This window comes from Battus philenor, unplaced genomic scaffold (genome assembly GCF_028537555.1).
Source record: "Battus philenor isolate CCGP_79_NKW_IND1 unplaced genomic scaffold, ilBatPhil1.0.hap1 SCAF_12, whole genome shotgun sequence".
Classification (NCBI taxonomy): domain Eukaryota; kingdom Metazoa; phylum Arthropoda; class Insecta; order Lepidoptera; family Papilionidae; genus Battus; species Battus philenor.
In genome coordinates, this window is record NW_027181674.1 from 10,763,125 (window position 1) to 10,781,297 (window position 18,173).

The following is an 18,173-nucleotide window of genomic DNA, read 5'->3' on the forward strand; positions in this document are numbered from 1 at the left end:
TAGCGAGCTGAAGTGTTTTTATATGAGCTCTGTGCAAGGAGAACCTACTGTAAAATTAACAGTGAAAATAATATTCTCCCAACTTGTTATTACTGGTGCCGTAAAAGGCAAGAAAATAAAGGCAGATAAGCGCAGAGACTTCTGCTACAGAAAACCAGCTTTTCACAAAATTTTGTGAAAACTACATTTTAAAATCATTTTACCGCAAAAAATGCAATATTATGTAAATAAGTTATTAAAAATAGGTAATTGAAAGTTCACTTTGTGCTAGTTATATTTTTTCAAGCGTATACTGTTATAAACTATTTCGAAATGAACAAATAACATTGCAGACAACATTATGCTATATTACACAATATGACAACACATTTATAACAACACCAGAAAGAAAAATTCAGCCAAATACCCGGAAGACGTACATATTTTTTTCACAGCACGCGCTTGAATGCCACCTAGATGGCGCTTATCCATGTCTTTATCATTGTTACAAGAATGGCTGCCTGCGTTGATTTTCCGCGTAGTGTAATAATTTTATTTTAATAATTCAATGCGTGAAAATACCGAAAACTTAAATAATTACTCTTTAAAAGGATAAAAATAGATACGTCGTGTTATTTTCCATTTCTATATATCCCTGGTAGTTATTTATTTAAATTAGATGATTTCACAGTACATTACTAAATAGACTTTTATTAAAACTGAATAAAATATAACGCAACGCCATGTAATGCTAAATAACGTAACGTAACCGTAACTTTATATTGCACGAAAATTTCTTATTTACTGAATCATAATTTAAAATATTTTAAACATATCGGTGGACTCAATATACGACATTCAGTGAACTTAAAGAGATTATTACGGCGTGTCAAAAAATATGCACGACGAAGCAGCAGTTATTCCATTGAATCAGCCAGAATAACCAGAAACAATAAGACGCGCTTACTTATGGTATGATTATGGTATATCTCTCCGTAGATACCTTGGTAGGACCAAGGTATCTACGGAGAGATATACCATAATCGCCACGCTTATCAAGCAGATTCGCGATCGCTGTGTGGTATTATGGTAAGCAAAAGACATTACTGCCCACCCTCAGGAAAATTATTTGTTAGCAGTAGCAATCCTATATAATTAATGCACAATGTGTGAAAAATTAAAGATTGTATCCCGGGGATCGAACCCGAGACTTGCACTCGCATTTCCCAGTCCTTTAGCGGTAAAATGAGGTCCTTTTACAATAATCTACTAGTCGACTGGATCTGCTGTTGGTAAAAAATCGTACAGATGTAATTTTATATGAAAAAATATAGAAATATTCTACTAGAAATAAATTAGAATTAAAGGTTTTTTATACTAACTGTCGGTATAAAATATAACAGTATATGTCTTATGGACATACAAGGAAATTGTTATTATACAGTTACCGGATAGTATTCTATTAATGTAAATATATATCTATTAATATAATGATACGAAGAAAGTTGCGAATTATTTTCATATCGCTCTATCAAATCCTTAATGTGGGGATAAAAATATCGCAATTAAAATCAAGTCAAATCTCTAATTAATCAATACGTCAATCAATTAACAAGATAACTTTATCGATGGAACTTTGTATTAAGCGAAAAAATTTCATATTATATTTAGTTTATTGTAATCATAACAAGTTATTATAAGTCTGTTAACTTTTATTAATTTTAATTTGTAAGAAGAAAAATTCAGTGTTTCAAACTTATTTTAACTTCTCGTATTAAAAGAAATATGGTCACTGTTTTTTTGGAAATTATGTTATTGAATATGGAGGATATTATTATGAATATATTGCGATATGACCATAAGTATATCTATTTTATTAAATATGTTTCTTAGGGAATCTCGTGCCTGGGTATTGTAAGTAAGATTTGTACAGTAAATATGGTAACAATGAATCATATTTCCCATAATTTAAAAACGATCTAGATGAGGAATATTTAAAATTTTTCAGTTATTTAGTTGGAAAACTGTATAATGAATCCAGCATTGTTCTGGCGATAGTCTACTGTAACTATGGTCCACTTTGTAATAGTCCAGGAAATAATGGCATATTTTAAAAATATAAGAGATATTTTTGATTTGTAATATTAGAACGGAAAACTCAGTGTGATAAAAAAGTTATAGTCGAACTAAATTAAAAAAAAAAATGTAGATTGTTAAGGTATTATCTATATACGGGCGGTGATAGCAATACAAGATTAAAATAAGTTCAGTAATTACTAAAGCGTTGCTATGGAAACACTTTCGCTTTCGAATAAAATTATTTCCAATATCCCACCCCACCTTCAACGGTGAAGATTTCTAATAATTTAATTAAATACTAAATATTTGCATCAAAGTTAGCACAATAGTAAAATTTGTAACCAAACGTAAAACATTTCAAAAAGTTTAAAAACAATCATAAAGATTTTTTTTAAATTTAATTTGCATAAGTGTTGATTGATGAACCTAAACGAAGATGGGTAAGTACACCCCCCAAAAGGTTCACATTCATTAAATCGAACGTTGTATAAAATATAAGGGGCAAAAGTAAATGCTCTATTTAAAAAAGATTTGACAATGATGTGCTCGCAAGGTTCTTCTTAGGTATCAATGCAGCTGTATGGCGAATTTTCCTTCTTGCAAAGATACACTCTATCGTTTGTGAATATAAAGAACGTATTGCAATTTTTGAGCCAAATTCTCAAACATCATAAAAACCTGTGATTTCAAAGTACTTTCAAAGTGAGCCATTTCATTATACGAATTGGAAATTTATGTTTTCCTCATTTTAAAACTGCGTTTATTCCTCTGTTACATATAACCACTTTTTATATAAAAGTGAAAAATCATTTAAGATATATATAATCATACAAGTCTTCATTGTAGCGTTTTCAATCTAGCTTCAAAAGCTTAAGAAAATCTTACGTTAAAATTTCCAATTTAAGATTGAAGCTATTTGTTACTGTAGATGTAGTATTATTGAGTCGTAAGATGTTTAATTTCTTATATTGAAGTAATAGTCACCAAAGTGGTTATCCAGAAAAACAATCTTTTTCAAAAAAAAAACTTTTTTACTGCCGGAGAAAAGTTAAGGAAAATTTTATTAAAAATAAATAAAACTCCTATTTCTGTTTTATTACATTTATTTTACGTGATTTGTTTTGCTTATTGAAGGCATAATGACTTATTATAAAATTTCATTTTTGTCAACATTTATGTATCAGCTTGGCACGTGCATAGCTGAACTATGTTACACCAAGATGTATGAATTGCTATCCACAGCGCGCATTGGTGTGCGGTAAAGGGCCGTATTAATTACCATTGTCATGAGATTGGCTGACTGCGTTTACTTTACATTGTTGGAAAATATTTATGCCATAATACAATGAAATAAGACAAACAAAAGACTGAAGAATTACTGTTAATATGGAGTGTTTGTTATAATTTGTGCGACTCGCGTAATTGCGCCATAAGCATAGTATAAGACCTGGAACCAAAACATTATTTTACATATATTATAATTTTTAATAAGTTAAAGAATATCGCTTCCTTAATTAAGATAATCAATTATCACTTTTTAAAATAATTCAACTTATAACAATGACAATGAATAATAATATCGAACATGACTTTTGGATACACGTGAAGATCAAAATCTATTTTAAAGTTTCTCAAAAACTATATGGTAGTTAAAATTGCACTAATATGCTGTAAATTAATTATTGTTGTTAAATTTACCATTTGACCAACGTTGCTCAACCAGTAAAATTGCAATTTTGGCGTCTTGCGGAAATATCCCATGACGGCGCCATCACGAACGAGCGTCTCGCGGGGAGTGTTTAAGAAGTTCTCTTGGCCGGACCATTTTAAGTTTTGTACCCACATTAATTGCCCTGAAATATTTATTCGTTAAATAAAATAAATATAGTCGTAGGGAAAAAAAAACTGAAACCTTGTTGTAGTTTCAATTGTATTTTAGATTCGAATCGTATTAATTGTTGCATAGCTGGAGTATCTTTTATCGTCAAGGGATTTGTGCTTTAATGGTGTTAGCACAGAAATAATATACGAAACTACGGTTATTACTCCTAACTTGATAATAATTGATTAAAGTTCATTGCTGACTTCATAATTCATCAGGAGAAGGAACAATAGGGACACGGTGGAGCTATTCAATTCGAATTTCGAATTTTAAGAAGATAAATAGCTGAGGATAATTATGTTTTTATTTCCTGTTTAATCTCGATAAAAGTTTTTACTAACCTTGTGTATTCAGAATGGCGTCTTTATTCCCGTTGTAAATAGCCACAGTAACATTTGTGTTTTGAAGAAGATATTCCACTGAAATAATTGCACCCCTCGATTATTATTATCTTGTCAAGTATTATATACATCCAGTATTAAGGACTAAGATACAGTTACTTTATCTGTTACAAGTTCTTAACAATACGATCAATGATAGTCAACGATCCTGTAAATTTTTCTTTTGTAAATTTTTATCACAAGCTTCAACGGATTAATTTGTAAAACAAAGTTCACAAAACAGGACGTATAGTAATGTAGACCACTTTAAGATTAACATTATTTTAAACTTCCGCTGGTATAAAAAAACTTACAGGTTTTACCTTTTATTACATTCCAAACTAAAATCTGTAGACAGTTATACTTTTCTAACAACAAATTGATTTTTACGATCGATATTTAACAACATTAGTTAACGCAAAAAACTTGTAGTCTTACCTTTGTCGACAGACGGTTTCATCAAAGAATTTCTGAAAGCTTTTATTGCAGCTTCACGTTGTTCGTCGTATTTTACATCACTGGATAAGCCTATCAGCGGAGGAACTGTCTCCTCCATTAATTTAAAATTCTCTGCGCTAATCTTTTCCCCTCCGAAGAAATCTAAAATTAACAATTTTTTAAAGGCACTGCAAGGGTATGTCAGATGTTGAACCATTCGGTAAAAGTGTATACTTTGGTCAAACTAATTATTAGTTCATAGACGTCAATTCAAGTTATTAAAAGGAAACATCCATAAAATTCGTTCAACTCAAGCGCAAAGGTTTTTAGGCTTTCCAAAAGCCAGAAAAGCATAACCCTTTTTAGTGTAAGTTTAATGTAAATTGTATTATTACCTCGCACTTCACGGGGCACCTTTTGTCCTATATCTGTTAAATCAATAGCAAATGCATGACCCTCCTCGTTAATAAACTGAGACAATGACATATACGCGTCGAAAGCCTCTTCGTAGCGTCCATCGGCAACAAGTTTATTTAAGTTTCTCGTATATTCCTCGATTGCAGCACGGCCTTCAGCATCAATTATTCCTAGCTCTTCAAGGTAAAAACCGATTTGAGTTAACGGTAAATCAGGTGATATCATTCCATTTCCTAATGCTACGCTCTTGATATTGACTGATAAGGTCTTGAGCTGTAAACAATGAAAGCTATTAATATTTCATGTGCGAAATGCAATCTATTACATAGCAAAAATATATTTTATACTTAATTTAAACTTATATCATAGATATTACATATAAAAAGCTAAACTTAGAAAATGTTTCTGACAACTTTTTCGTTTATGTATCACATTATATTATATATTTTTAATTTACGAAAATCATCAGTAAATCATCATGGTAGAGGGGATTTTTGTGACATTTAGAAGACACATTTTCCTTTACCATTTCTCGTGACCTTTTATCTATATAGGTGCTGATTATAAAACCTGATTAATAGATATTAACCAAATATTTTTTACTTTAAAATGTTGTGTCCTGGCTTTGCGCACGACTTTGGGAATGTTAGATTGCAAATCTATCACCATCTCTAATATCAAACGATACTTACACCAGGAATTAAATATCAAAAATGAAAATGCAACGAACCTCAGCAAGACGAATTCCCAATGCAACGGCCAGTTGTGCTCCGTGCGCTTGACCGAAAATGTGAAGGGGCGTATTTGCGTATTCTTTATGTAGTTCGTAGAAAGATTGCACAACATTTACCAGGTTATCAACTGCAATCAAACATATATTCTCTATTATTTCATGTCTACATAAAAATGTTTTATATAATATATAAATTTAATTAAAAACATTTTTTTTTCATACTAAAATAAACACTCAATGTAATTTAAATATTGTATAGCCCTCTTAATCGGAAAAATGTTTTTTTTTTATTTTTAAAAAATTTTCCTAAATTAAAAAAGTTAAAAACTATTTCCTTAAAAACGTTAAATTATTGAAATACGTACCATGATCGTCAAAATTTTTAGAAATGTTCGCTGCGTTTTCAGCTCTGCTATATCCAGTACCTACAGGCGAATCTACCAGCAGCAAGTTGAAGTAATTACTCTGAAAAGCCCGGATTGTTAATATTTTTTTGTTTTAAAATCTAAGAAAATAAAAATTAAATAAATTATTTGTTTACTACAGACAGTCAGTGATCCGAATAATCAAATCACTTAATCATACCATCACGGCTCTGACAAGATATATTATTAGGGGTACGGAAATTTCGTATTTACGAAATAGATGCGAATAAATGCGAAAATTACTCATAAATGCGAATAAATGCGAAATGTATGGTATTTTTCTTTTTTCCAGGGTCTTCCTCAAAATGAGCTAATTAATGAATATGCACACTGTCATACGCTAATTATTCTTCGGTCCATTAATATAAATAAAAACCCCAATGTGCAGGACATATTGTTGGCCGTCAAATGCAACTTTTCGTTTTTTGGCTGAAGCAGCATTACATAGTGCAATTAACAGCGTGGACGCTTAACGCTTCTTCTGCATATAAAATTTCGTCGTACAGACCAAAAAACGACATTTAAAAAGTCGAATCTTTATTTTTTACAATGTTATCTTTTAATTAATTAAAACTGTTTGATGTTAAGACTTGTACTTTAAAATTTTGTTAAATTTTACTTTCATATCTAGCAATAAAATTACTAAACAAAAATTTTTGTTTAATAAATGCCTAATTTACCCAAATTTTATAATTTTAAAGTATAAATGCGAAATTTATGCGAAATTTGCAAATTTTGAAAAATATAAATGCGAAATTGGTGATTTTTTTTTTGCGAAAATTCCGTACCTCTATATATTATTTGTGTCATAATTATTATTTTATCTTAAATAAATAACGTAATTGTTTATTTAAGTACAACCTAATATTTTAATCTATTATGTATGGTTTAATAATTAATCTATATATGTATGGTTTTGTCATAAAAAAAATACCCATGATTCTTCTACTCTGGTTATATCAGTGTCTATTGGTCCAGCATATTCAAAATTTGTACGAAGACTTGGCGAAACACCAGTTACTCCATCCAGCCACAGAATTAAAGGCCGGGTGGTAGGGTCACTCGCCAGGGTTGGCCAAAATAACCAGAATATGTCCCCAACGCCTGATATCCTCGTAAACGCTGCTGTGTGGTCAATGCCATCAAATCCTTTGCCTTCAAGCTCTAGAAAAAATGTAATTCAATGTAATGTGTTATTCAATAATGACAAGTGTATTATACGGACGGAACTCCTAACACATATAATTAAAGCAATGTTACTACAGGTTTCTCGTATTCATTTTTTCCCACTATTTGGACATCTAGGGAATGCTATCCACACTACATATTTATAGACTGAAGCCTTTACGGAACTTGCAAGGAAATCTAATGCCAGTATAGAACAGCGATAATTATACCTAATCACGACAAGCAAATCTTTAGTCGTAATTATGTACAATGTAACGCTTACAACTAGAATAAATCTTTTAAAAAAATTTCAATAAAGGATGCAAACATTCACTTCTATTAAACGCGACGTATATTAACAACGAAATCTATTGTTTATAATTAAGTAACAGATATAAATTAAGTGAACATAACTTACTTATTGTTTCGAAGGCCTCACTCTCTATCAAACCTACTGCTATCAATAAAATAGCAGCGGTTTTAATAATTGTTGACGTAATCTTCGTCATTCTTCAACTTACGCAGCATTGATGTTCCGTAAAGAGAGTTCCGAATTATATTCAAATCGCTCTATCGAATCGATCTTTAAGGTGGGGATAATCAAACATATCGCCAATAAAATCAAGTTAAATCTCTAAATAGGTGACATATCAATTAACAAGATAAGTAATTGGCCGTGGTTCGGTATTTTATAATAATCAAAAGAAATATATATATATTTTTTGTAACCGTGATCCACACAATACATGTCTATGTATTTAAGATTTTATAATCATCCAACAGTGCAATGGTTATACTATACACCGAGAGTACATTAAAAAATAAATGATTTAACGAGAAGCGAAAATTATCTAAAGTATCGCGAAAATAGTTTTCTAAATAGTTTGATATATAACTTGAAATTACATGTATAAACCGAAAATGAAATGTTTTTTCCGAGCTTACGCTTGTTTTTTAAAACCGAACCTTCCTAAAAAAACGTTAAAGAATATTATTGCTACATAGTCGACGTTTCAGTCCATAGATGACTCCCCGTAAATATCTATGGGCTATATTATTCCATAATCGTTACGGTTGGTAGGTGGGTCGGCGATCGCAGTGTAGTATCATGGTACGCGGTAGATCCTTCCTCACGAAACTTGTAGGGGCAGCGAATAAGAATCATATAAAATTAAAGCACAGAGTGTGAATTATATAAGACTGTATCGCAGGAATCGAAATCGCGACCTGCGACCAAAAGTCTAAGTCCTCTACCGCTGGGCTACCACCACTCAGATTTATACATAAAGACTAATTAGTGTAACAGCTTTCAATGGATAAACGTAAACCACATTTGTCAGTAAAAAGCTTTTAAATCTTCTACACCTATAACCATCACCACCCATTACCCTACATGTACTCGTTTACATAATTTAAACCAATAAAAAGTCACCCAATTACCACAGATCTTCTAGAGTACAACCGTAGCATAACAGTCACCAATTGCTACCTAAATCTACAAACAAAAGATACTTGCGTCCTACTATTATCACGCATCTGATGCATAAGATTTTAGAGGTAAGCTCAAAGCTTATCCTCAATAATTACTCACAGTACGTTACAACAGCCGACTATCATTATAGCATCGCTACTGAATCCTACTTATGTTTATTTTCATTAATAAAAACCATAAAACTGGATGCAGTTAATTTTACCACTAGGTTAACATTTTTATGACTTTTTCAATTACATTTTTTTATCTAAATTAAATATGTATATCCTTCCCTACCCAAATATTTAAAAATATTTTTTGTCAGAATAGAAAGAATAGATAAGAAGAAAAAATCAAGATGCGGCTTCCTTGATAAGGTTCAAGCCTACATTAACTTGATTAATGTTATAGATAATCAGAAATATTAGATAATGATGATATGCTATCAAATGAAGGTATTTAAAAACCTGGTCACCATCATTTTCGCATTCACTTTTTTATTCAACTTCCAAAGATGTTGTTCAACATTTTTTTAGTCATACTTTTGGCAACTCAATATACTCATGGTAAGCTATACAATAATATGAAGATCTTTATTTCACGTACATTTCTCCGAACTTATAAAAAATAGCTTTTAGCGTAATCGTAAGCTTTGCGCTTAAGTTACGCACGAATTTGTTATCAGCATTTTTCTTTATACGAGTGTAAGAATAATTACTTACAATTATAAAGAGATAAACTGTATAAAATTATGTCATTAAATATTTAGGCATTTAATTGTGTAATCTCCTTTAAGTGAAATCTTTGCATTTCATTGCGCTTGATATATATAAATATTTTATAAATCAGTTTTAATTTCAAGCGCGATGTGGGTGTAAATGATAATGACATAATAATAACAACTTATATATTTTATAATTTGAATCAACCAACGTTTCAGGACAACTTGAGAACTACAAACAAAAAGGTGAATACATAACTGTACGCGAGGGCGCGCATATCTTTTACTGGTTGTTGCATACAACGGCTCCTGTCCAGAATTACACGGAACGCCCTCTCTTGATATGGCTGCAAGGAGGAGTTGGCGCTTCTTCTACAGGAGAGGCAATCTTTGATATGATAGGACCGCTTACCATAGATTTACAGGAAAGAAACGAAACATGGGTGAGTACCTGGTTTACACATTACACGATCCTTTTTCACTTTAATTTTATTACTGTATAACACGTTATTCTTTCTAGCTTATTATTATTACACAATTGTAGACAAAAACAAAAATAGGTAAATAATTAGGCAAAATCTTGGTCATTTTGGCCTGATTTACTATTCATATTTTTTTATCATTAATTTGAATTTCAACATAGACTTGCTTCCACGACGCGGACACAACCTTAGCCAACGGATAACACAGTTCCTGGTAGCAGATTTGTTTATAAATGCAAATATTCCAAAGTAGTAGGTGGCTCTGATAGAATTACTGACTCTCCGGTTTTACTCTGGGAAGATTTACTCCAAAAACTGATCAGTCGCTGAGGGATATAACGTGAGCGCCGAGGTCACCCGACTTAACTCCAATGGATTTTTATGGGGCTGCCTCAAAAATAGAATTTATAATTAAAGTCTCAGTGCTCTTGTAAATTTAAAAGGAAGTATTCGCCGAGAAATTAGCTCAATTGAAGTTTACTGCTGGGTCTGGTACAGTACACAAGGCTTCGTTTTGCAAAGTGTGTGAACTCGACGGAGGACATATGGATGACACACACGAATTGTTTAAAAAATGAAATCCGCTTTTTTTCTATTCTACTGTTTAATGCTTTAATCAAAACTATATGCAAAATATTACATTTTTTATTTAAGTTTGAAAATATAATATAACCATCTTATTGACAAGATCATGTCTTTATTTCAGATTAAAAGCGTCAATTTGATGTTCGTTGACAGCCCAGTTGGTACTGGTTATAGTTATGTCGAAGATACGAAATTATTAACTAAAACGAGTGCGGAAATCGGTAATTTATCATAAATTACATTGTATAATATTTCTTAAATACATATTATATTAACATAATTAAATTTTTGTTTGGTTTACAGTGAGCGACTTAATGGTATTTTTGCGAGGATTTTATCGCTCAAACCCTGAATTTGAAGCAGTACCTGTTTACCTTTATGGATATTCTTATTCAGCGAAAATAGCCGTCGACCTTGCAATAGAATTAAATAAGGTACGCATAATATTCTTTAAATTTTTACAACCATGAAAATTACATGAAAACAACATGTATATCTTAGAAGCAAACGTAAATGTACTAGAAGCCGATAGATATTTTTTTATATTATATGATAAATTTCCATTCGTTTAACTTTATTGCATTTCGTGTATTCACAGGCTGTAAAAGAAGGCACAATGAAGTCAAATCTCGTCGGCCTCGTCATGGCAAGTACGTGGAACTCTCCCGTGGACGCCGTTTTATCTTGGCCTCCCCTACTTAAGGCCATTGCGCTTGTTGAAGACGATGGCTTTGAAAATATTCAAGAATCAGCTAACGAAACCGTGCGGCTATTTAATAACGGCCAATACGTTGAATCAACGGATCACCGCTTGACCACATTGAATCTTGTGGCCAATATTACTGGTGGAATGGTTTACCAGCACATCTTTGCGACTTCTGCAACATCAATACCTGATACAAGAAGTACTTACAATTATTTATATTTATTAATTTAGTTAAATTTAATATTATAGCTGTTATTTAGTTTCTTTTTTCGCATGGAGGCATAATGGGCTTTTAAGTTAAATTTATTTAAATCATATGGCACGAAAAGTAAGTGTCTAGTTATCGTATTTGCAGACTTTATAAAAACTGTTTATTTTTAACTAACGCTTTGAGATTTAAATAGCATATGTAAAATATTCTAGAAGGAAGGCGAAACATCGTTGGTAGATCTAATATGAGGGATAATGCTGACCCACTGGATATTCTCATGAATACTCAAGTTAAGAAAATGTTTAACATTCCCGAAGAACTTGTTTGGACTAGATCATCTGATGCCGTTTTTGATGCTCAAAAGGTCGACTTCATGAAACCCGCTACTGATAGCAGTACGTATATTTAGCGGATAAACTTTTTTTTATTCATTATATCTAAATAATCCAAAACTTCAAAATATAAATATCTTTGAAACTATTATTAGGGGAACCGGAAAGTAATGTCGCTTTCTTAAGTTAAATTCACACGACTATATTTTTAACAAGTTTTAATTAACAATATATTCCTTCTAACAATTTATTCCTGATTAACAATTTATTACCTTTATTATCAACAACCTCTTACCATCTAGTATTTGTATACTATTTGTACGTAATGAGCTACCAAATGACAATCAAATATCGACATGCGCAGAAACGACATTACTTTCCGATCTCCCTAACATCTATAGCTCAAACCTGTTTTCTATTTTTGCTATTTTAACGTTGTTAAATTACTTTATTTATTATTTTTAGTCGAAAAGTTGTTGAACGAAACTAACATTGTTATTTCGACGGTCAACGGTAACTACGGCTTACTCTGCAACACCCCAGGTAATAAAGAAACAATCACTTTCTGCGGTTATACCTAGTTAAAATAAGTAGTGTTAAGTCATGACATTGCTAAAGCGTTTGATAAAGTCAGGCAGATTGGAACCGTGTACAAATAATTCGATCCCTATATGCTAGGTGACCATCTAAACTTTAGTACGCACCCGCTAACCCGCGATCAATGGCGGGTTTTATTTTCGACCAGCTCCATCCTTAACTTACCACCTGGTAAAAAATGTCTCTGTCTTATAAAGTGACACTTTATAAAGATATAATCGGACGTATTCTCACATATGCAAGACCGTTCTTCACACATGACAATCCGCATGCCATACACAGTCTTTGAATCACACAAAAAATAATATGGCCAAACAATATGGGAGCCACCTTACCTACCCTCTTAAATGAATATTTAATTGTTAGTTTGTTTTTGGTGACGTACGAGAAGTGAGTATTACAACTCCATCGCCTGCTTGAAGAGTCGTTCGCGCACGCGGCACTTACATCAAAGAGTACTGCTGTCAGAGATAGTGGAAGCTAGACTTATCGTAAATATGTCCTTGCCTTAGGGCATGAGTACTATGCCTATTGATATAACCAAAAGGTTAGAAGCTTGGGGAACAGTATAATTAACAAATTAGAAATAAGTTAGGGAGGGTATGCCACTTTTCTCCCAGCACTAAGGCTTTCCTAATTGGCTCTAATCTAAGCTACATATAAGCAACCGACTAAGTCAAGATTTAGCACTGCCGGGCATCCTTGAGTCAAAATGCTTAATCGATATTATCGACGAGTGATCCCTCAAGATCTGAAGCTCTATAATATATAGCGGCACGTGCCAGACCTACAAAGAAAGCATTCGCTAGCAGCACACCGAGGTTTTAGGCTAAGCACACTTTGCGCCCTGCCCTCGGGAACCCACGGAATCTGCAAGCGACGCTTGGGCAGTGTAATTCAGGTCAAAAAAAGTTAACTTATACTTTGAACAAGATTAAACTTATGCCTATATTTTATATCTTTATGTATTGCGCTCAACATTAACATGATAGGCAATTTTAGCTAGTACAGTACAATTGACATGTAGTACTTTATTAGATTTCATTTTGTCTGATGTATATAGAGTCACTGTATTCCACGTTGATATATTACAGCACAAATAGCTTGGATTTCGCGGCTGAAATGGGCGGGAGCGGAACAATATAAGAAATCTCCTCGACAGCCGATTTGGGAAAATAATAGGCTTCAAGGATATTACAAGGGCTACGGAAACTTCAATTTCTACGCAATGAATGCAGGCCACATGGTAGGTATTAATTACGGCACAGGTAGTAGTAAAGTGCCACAAAGTAACATTTAGTCGCTCACATTTCTACGTTAGCTAAAGCTCGTTAGCTCCTGGGTAAACAAATTAACATACTGCAAAAAAATTATTTTTTGACATTTAATATGGGTGTTGTTGTGTTTTCATAAACGTACGTTATTCGCTGCAAGTTACAAGTGATCCAAAAACCAGAGGTATTCCGAGGTTATTAAGTTTTAAAAATAATGTCCTGTGCACTCTGGCGAAATAAATAATTTGGGTATATTAGACTTCTTACCATTTATTAGATTTCATAACATCTTTGATGAAAAACAATTTATTACAGATTTACTGACAATTTATAATCATTTTTTTTCAGTCTCCAAGAGATAATCCCGAAGGAATGCTTGCCGTTCTTCGAGACATAACTTCGTATTGATTTAATGTTTCATAAAAAAAATGTAAAAGTGGTAATAAATTAAATATTCTTTAAATACTTGGTTATTTACTTTTCTCTGTCTACTGTCACTCTCTGTGTACTGTTGTCTTGTTGGATAAAACTAAAAAAATAAACTGTAGAAGATGGTTTTTGTGTGTAGGTAAAAAACCTGTTTTAATAACGATGGGTATATATATATTTCTTTTATTAAGTAAAAACTAAATTTTTTTTTATTTCTGTCTTTAATATTTCTCAAATAGTTAAAACCTTTATTATTGTTAACGCATTTTTAAACACCACCATTAAAAAGGTAAATATTAGTTAAAAAAATTTAATTCTAAAGCAAAACTATCATTATTAACATACTTATTATTGTAAAGGGAGATTGGTTTTAGTTGAAAAGGCTTTAAAGGTAGTTTAGCACTAATCTGTGTAACAACTCCTGAAGATGCCCCGTGGAGGGGTGAAACACGTGTTGAGTGAATTTACGGTGGCGGTTGTGTAGTTTGCATTGTCTGTCGCATGCGCATTTACGAGCGGGCTGGCGGGCGGTGCACTTTCATGCACGACAACCACTGCATGTGCGGAGGTGGCTAGATATTGGTCCTTTCTTATTTAGGATGGACTTCCGCAATGTAACGCCTGAATCCATTAAATATTCTATAATCAATCGAACTCATCGAAAACGAGGTCGGATATATGACAAGGGCCGCGAACCCCCAATCATACTAGATAGAAAGTTTCTTGGAGTTTCTTCTGCCACTTCTCCCAGCGCCAATGCTTTCCAAAGTAATAGTAGTGATATTAGCCAGGCAATAGCAACCAGGCAAGCCTAGATCCTGCCCTCTCGATCGGTCTTGTGTCTGAATGCCAAGGTATTATTGAAAACAGCAAATGCTATTTGGGCAACAGTAACAGTCCGGTTTAAAAAAAAAAACTCTTCATAGAATAATTTTACTAGATTTTTTATATCAATAATTTTATATCAAAAATATTAATATTGTCGGATGTAGGCCTTCACCATAGATTTCCAATAGGTTCGTTTGGAAGCAGCTTTCATCAAACTTATTATGTCAATGTTAACAAGTCTGTTGTCTTCACTCCAGAACTACAGGGCACCAACGACCGCCTGTTTTTCACGCTAGACAGTGTTCCAACTGCCACTTCAACCGCTAGCATATGGTGGGTATTATCGTTTTTCATTTGAATATCTGACTCCTGTCTCGATATCGTAGAAAAACACATAGCATAACCTTCTCCATAGCTTGCTGCTACTACTGCGAGTTTATCTATCATGCCCGTTTGGTGAGAGACAGTGCCGTAAGTTATCAGTATTAATACATATGGATTGTAGATATTCTTTGAGATATGAGGTCGGAAATTGAGATAATGACAAATACGCTTAGAAAATCTCTTCGCGTGTTCCAAGATAACAAGTTAATTTAAATTTTTCTGTATTCATTGATTGCAGCACTTTTATCATTAATTATTCCTAGCTCTTCAAATTAAAAACCGATTTCAGTTCATTCACAAATCATTCCATTTTCAAATGCTCTTAACATTGATCGATAATCTTTTAAGCTGTAAACGATGAAAGTTATTTTTTTATTTTAATTTTTATGCCTTAATTAAACCAATATTATTAAGGAATTTTTCTTTGCAAAGTGATTGTTAATACAGTACACATCTTACATATACATTAAACGAAACAGTTGTCAGAAGAAATTTCTGACACCTTTCAAGGTTAAAGATCACGCTAGATAATTTTAAATAATTGTACTTTTGGCAGGAGAGACGAACAAAGATAAATAAAGTTATAAAACTTTATGACGTTTAGACACTATTTATTAAAAATCTAATAATATACTTATATTATTTTACGTAAATCGTAGACTTACTTCGAACTGGATTACTTCATAGTACATGTGCTTATTACGGCACCCGGAAGACACATTTTTATTTTCCATTTTTTTTCAATAACCTTTTGTCTACGTAGGTGTTGATTGGAAAAACAGATTAATATATATTAACAAATAGTTTCATCTAAAAATGTTCCTTCAGGTTGGTCCTTGGGTACGTTAGATAGCATATCTTATACGATCAATAATATCAATAGGTACTTATAGCAGAAAGCAAATATCAAAAATTAGGCAACGAACCTCTGCAAGACGAATTCTCAATGCAACAACAATTAAAAACTGAGACCGCCTTTACGCTCGCTTTATGTGTGATATTGAAAGACCCGTTAGTGAGGAATGATAGCACGTCGTATGGTGGCGGAAGTATAGAGCCCTCTGCTATAGGGTCAAGTGCCATATTCGATTAGGTCTCAGATTAGGAATAAAAATAATGTAGTAAGTATTAAAGCAGTAGCCAAATAAGGAATAAAAATATGCCAATTACGATCTAAATCTGGAATATAGATTGCATGCATGCACAATGAAGCTAAAGTTACGTAAGTTTAGTTAATTGGAGTAAGTGTAAGTAATTTTAAACTGTATAATTTTAAACGTTACTTGGGTTAGGCACATAGCTAATGAAAAAGGCAATAAATAATAAATTAGTGAAAATGTAAATGTGGAATTAAAACTAACATTAAGTAAACATAAAAAATATGGTCAATAAAACTACATGCAAGTTGAAAGGTCTTCGTCAATCTATGGTAGAATTAGAAACGAGTGTGACATTATAAAAACTTCAAAATTATTATTAACGACAATTTACAACAGCCGATTTATATATTATGACGACTATAACACCCTGTTTATATGTCTTTTAACAAAACAGAATGCACTTATTTTTTCAACTACATCGTTAAGAAGTTTAATTACGAGAGACATTATTACTACAGTACATTTTTTACATTTTTAGAAATATTTTTTTATTCTTTTTTAAAGAAATTGCATCCATCGCCCACCACAAAAATTTTAAGAACAATTTTTTTTTGAAAATTCTATTATGGAAAGTTTTTAAAAGATATAACTTAAATTTGAAAAAGTTTATAGATAATAAAAAAACATAATATCGAATCAAGTTACTTTAAATCCTGATACTTAGCAACTTTTTCAAATTTTAAGGATGTTTTTCAATATTTTTTTAATTACTTCTGCGCAACTCAGTGTGCTTAATGCCTTATTTGACTCACCTTGGTATTACATTACATATTTTTCTAAATCAGTAAATATGGCTTTGTAGGTTATACTTGAGTTTTGCAAACAAGCTTATAAGCACAAATTAATTATCAACACCTGACAGTTAAGTTCTACACACGTATTAAAATTACTTTTACAATTATCATTATCTATACTTAAACAAAAAAATGTCAGAAGATTTATGTACATATTATAACTCATTTAATAACTTTATTAACTTATTGTGTAACCTCTCAGCTTCCAAAGAGCTCCAGGTGGACCCTCAGGGGTCAACAGGACTACGTTGCCGAGACCTAAAAATGCCTATTTTTCATTCTCAATTCGTAAGCTAAAGTGTTGGCTTGACTCCAACTACCAATTTAAGCAAATAATATTTAAAAAAACTTGGCCACTGTTACTGCTACAAACCTAAACTTTAAAGACTATAAAATTCTAATGGGTTAAGGTTAGGGCTTACAATACCGGGATTCCGGGATCCTGAATACCGGAATCCCCGACGTTTTTTGTCCGGTATTCAAAACCGGTATTTATGTCAAAATACCGGTAGGTATTCCGGTATTACAATAGTTGATGAAAATTTAATTTATGCACAATACAAATCCAATTTAAAATAATATTAAATAATTAAAAAAATACGACATACAAACAATTTCACTGTATTAAAATCTATATCAGGCACATTTATTACACAAGCGAAGCCATTATGGCACCATCCAGAATCGGCGGTCTCGGCA

At 32.2% G+C, this 18,173-nt stretch overlaps 2 protein-coding genes across 2 annotated transcripts; one reads left to right on the plus strand and one right to left on the minus strand.

Moving 5' to 3' along the window:
• Positions 1-3,143: 3,143 nt before the first annotated feature.
• On the minus strand, positions 3,144-8,011 carry LOC137932977 (retinoid-inducible serine carboxypeptidase-like). The gene is made up of 9 exons (XM_068776672.1): positions 7,919-8,011; positions 7,268-7,497; positions 6,274-6,373; positions 5,906-6,036; positions 5,154-5,448; positions 4,759-4,920; positions 4,282-4,359; positions 3,757-3,911; positions 3,144-3,505 (listed from the first exon to the last, which is right to left on the minus strand). The coding sequence occupies exons 1-9, from the start codon at positions 8,007-8,009 to the stop codon at positions 3,440-3,442; spliced, it is 1,308 nt and encodes a 435-aa protein (XP_068632773.1). The 5' UTR covers positions 8,010-8,011; the 3' UTR covers positions 3,144-3,439.
• A 1,445-nt stretch (positions 8,012-9,456) lies between these two features.
• Positions 9,457-14,344, plus strand: LOC137932992 (retinoid-inducible serine carboxypeptidase-like). The gene is made up of 9 exons (XM_068776715.1): positions 9,457-9,537; positions 9,912-10,135; positions 10,881-10,980; positions 11,063-11,193; positions 11,358-11,664; positions 11,889-12,071; positions 12,474-12,551; positions 13,700-13,851; positions 14,228-14,344. The coding sequence occupies exons 1-9, from the start codon at positions 9,486-9,488 to the stop codon at positions 14,285-14,287; spliced, it is 1,287 nt and encodes a 428-aa protein (XP_068632816.1). The 5' UTR covers positions 9,457-9,485; the 3' UTR covers positions 14,288-14,344.
• The last annotated feature ends 3,829 nt before the right edge of the window (positions 14,345-18,173 follow it).

Excerpts from the sequence above, each read along its gene's own strand:
- LOC137932977 (XM_068776672.1), bottom strand. The coding sequence starts at position 8,009 with ATGACGAAGATTACGTCAACAATTATTAAAACCGCTGCTATTTTATTG. Across the intron at positions 6,374-7,267 it reads CCAGAGTAGAAGAATCATGG|AGTAATTACTTCAACTTGCT; the intron begins GTATTTTTTTTA and ends CGGGCTTTTCAG. Across the intron at positions 4,360-4,758 it reads GAAACCGTCTGTCGACAAAG|TGGAATATCTTCTTCAAAAC; the intron begins GTAAGACTACAA and ends CAATTATTTCAG.
- LOC137932992 (XM_068776715.1), top strand. The coding sequence starts at position 9,486 with ATGTTGTTCAACATTTTTTTAGTCATACTTTTGGCAACTCAATATACT. Across the intron at positions 12,552-13,699 it reads CTTACTCTGCAACACCCCAG|CACAAATAGCTTGGATTTCG; the intron begins GTAATAAAGAAA and ends GATATATTACAG. Across the intron at positions 13,852-14,227 it reads CAATGAATGCAGGCCACATG|TCTCCAAGAGATAATCCCGA; the intron begins GTAGGTATTAAT and ends ATTTTTTTTCAG.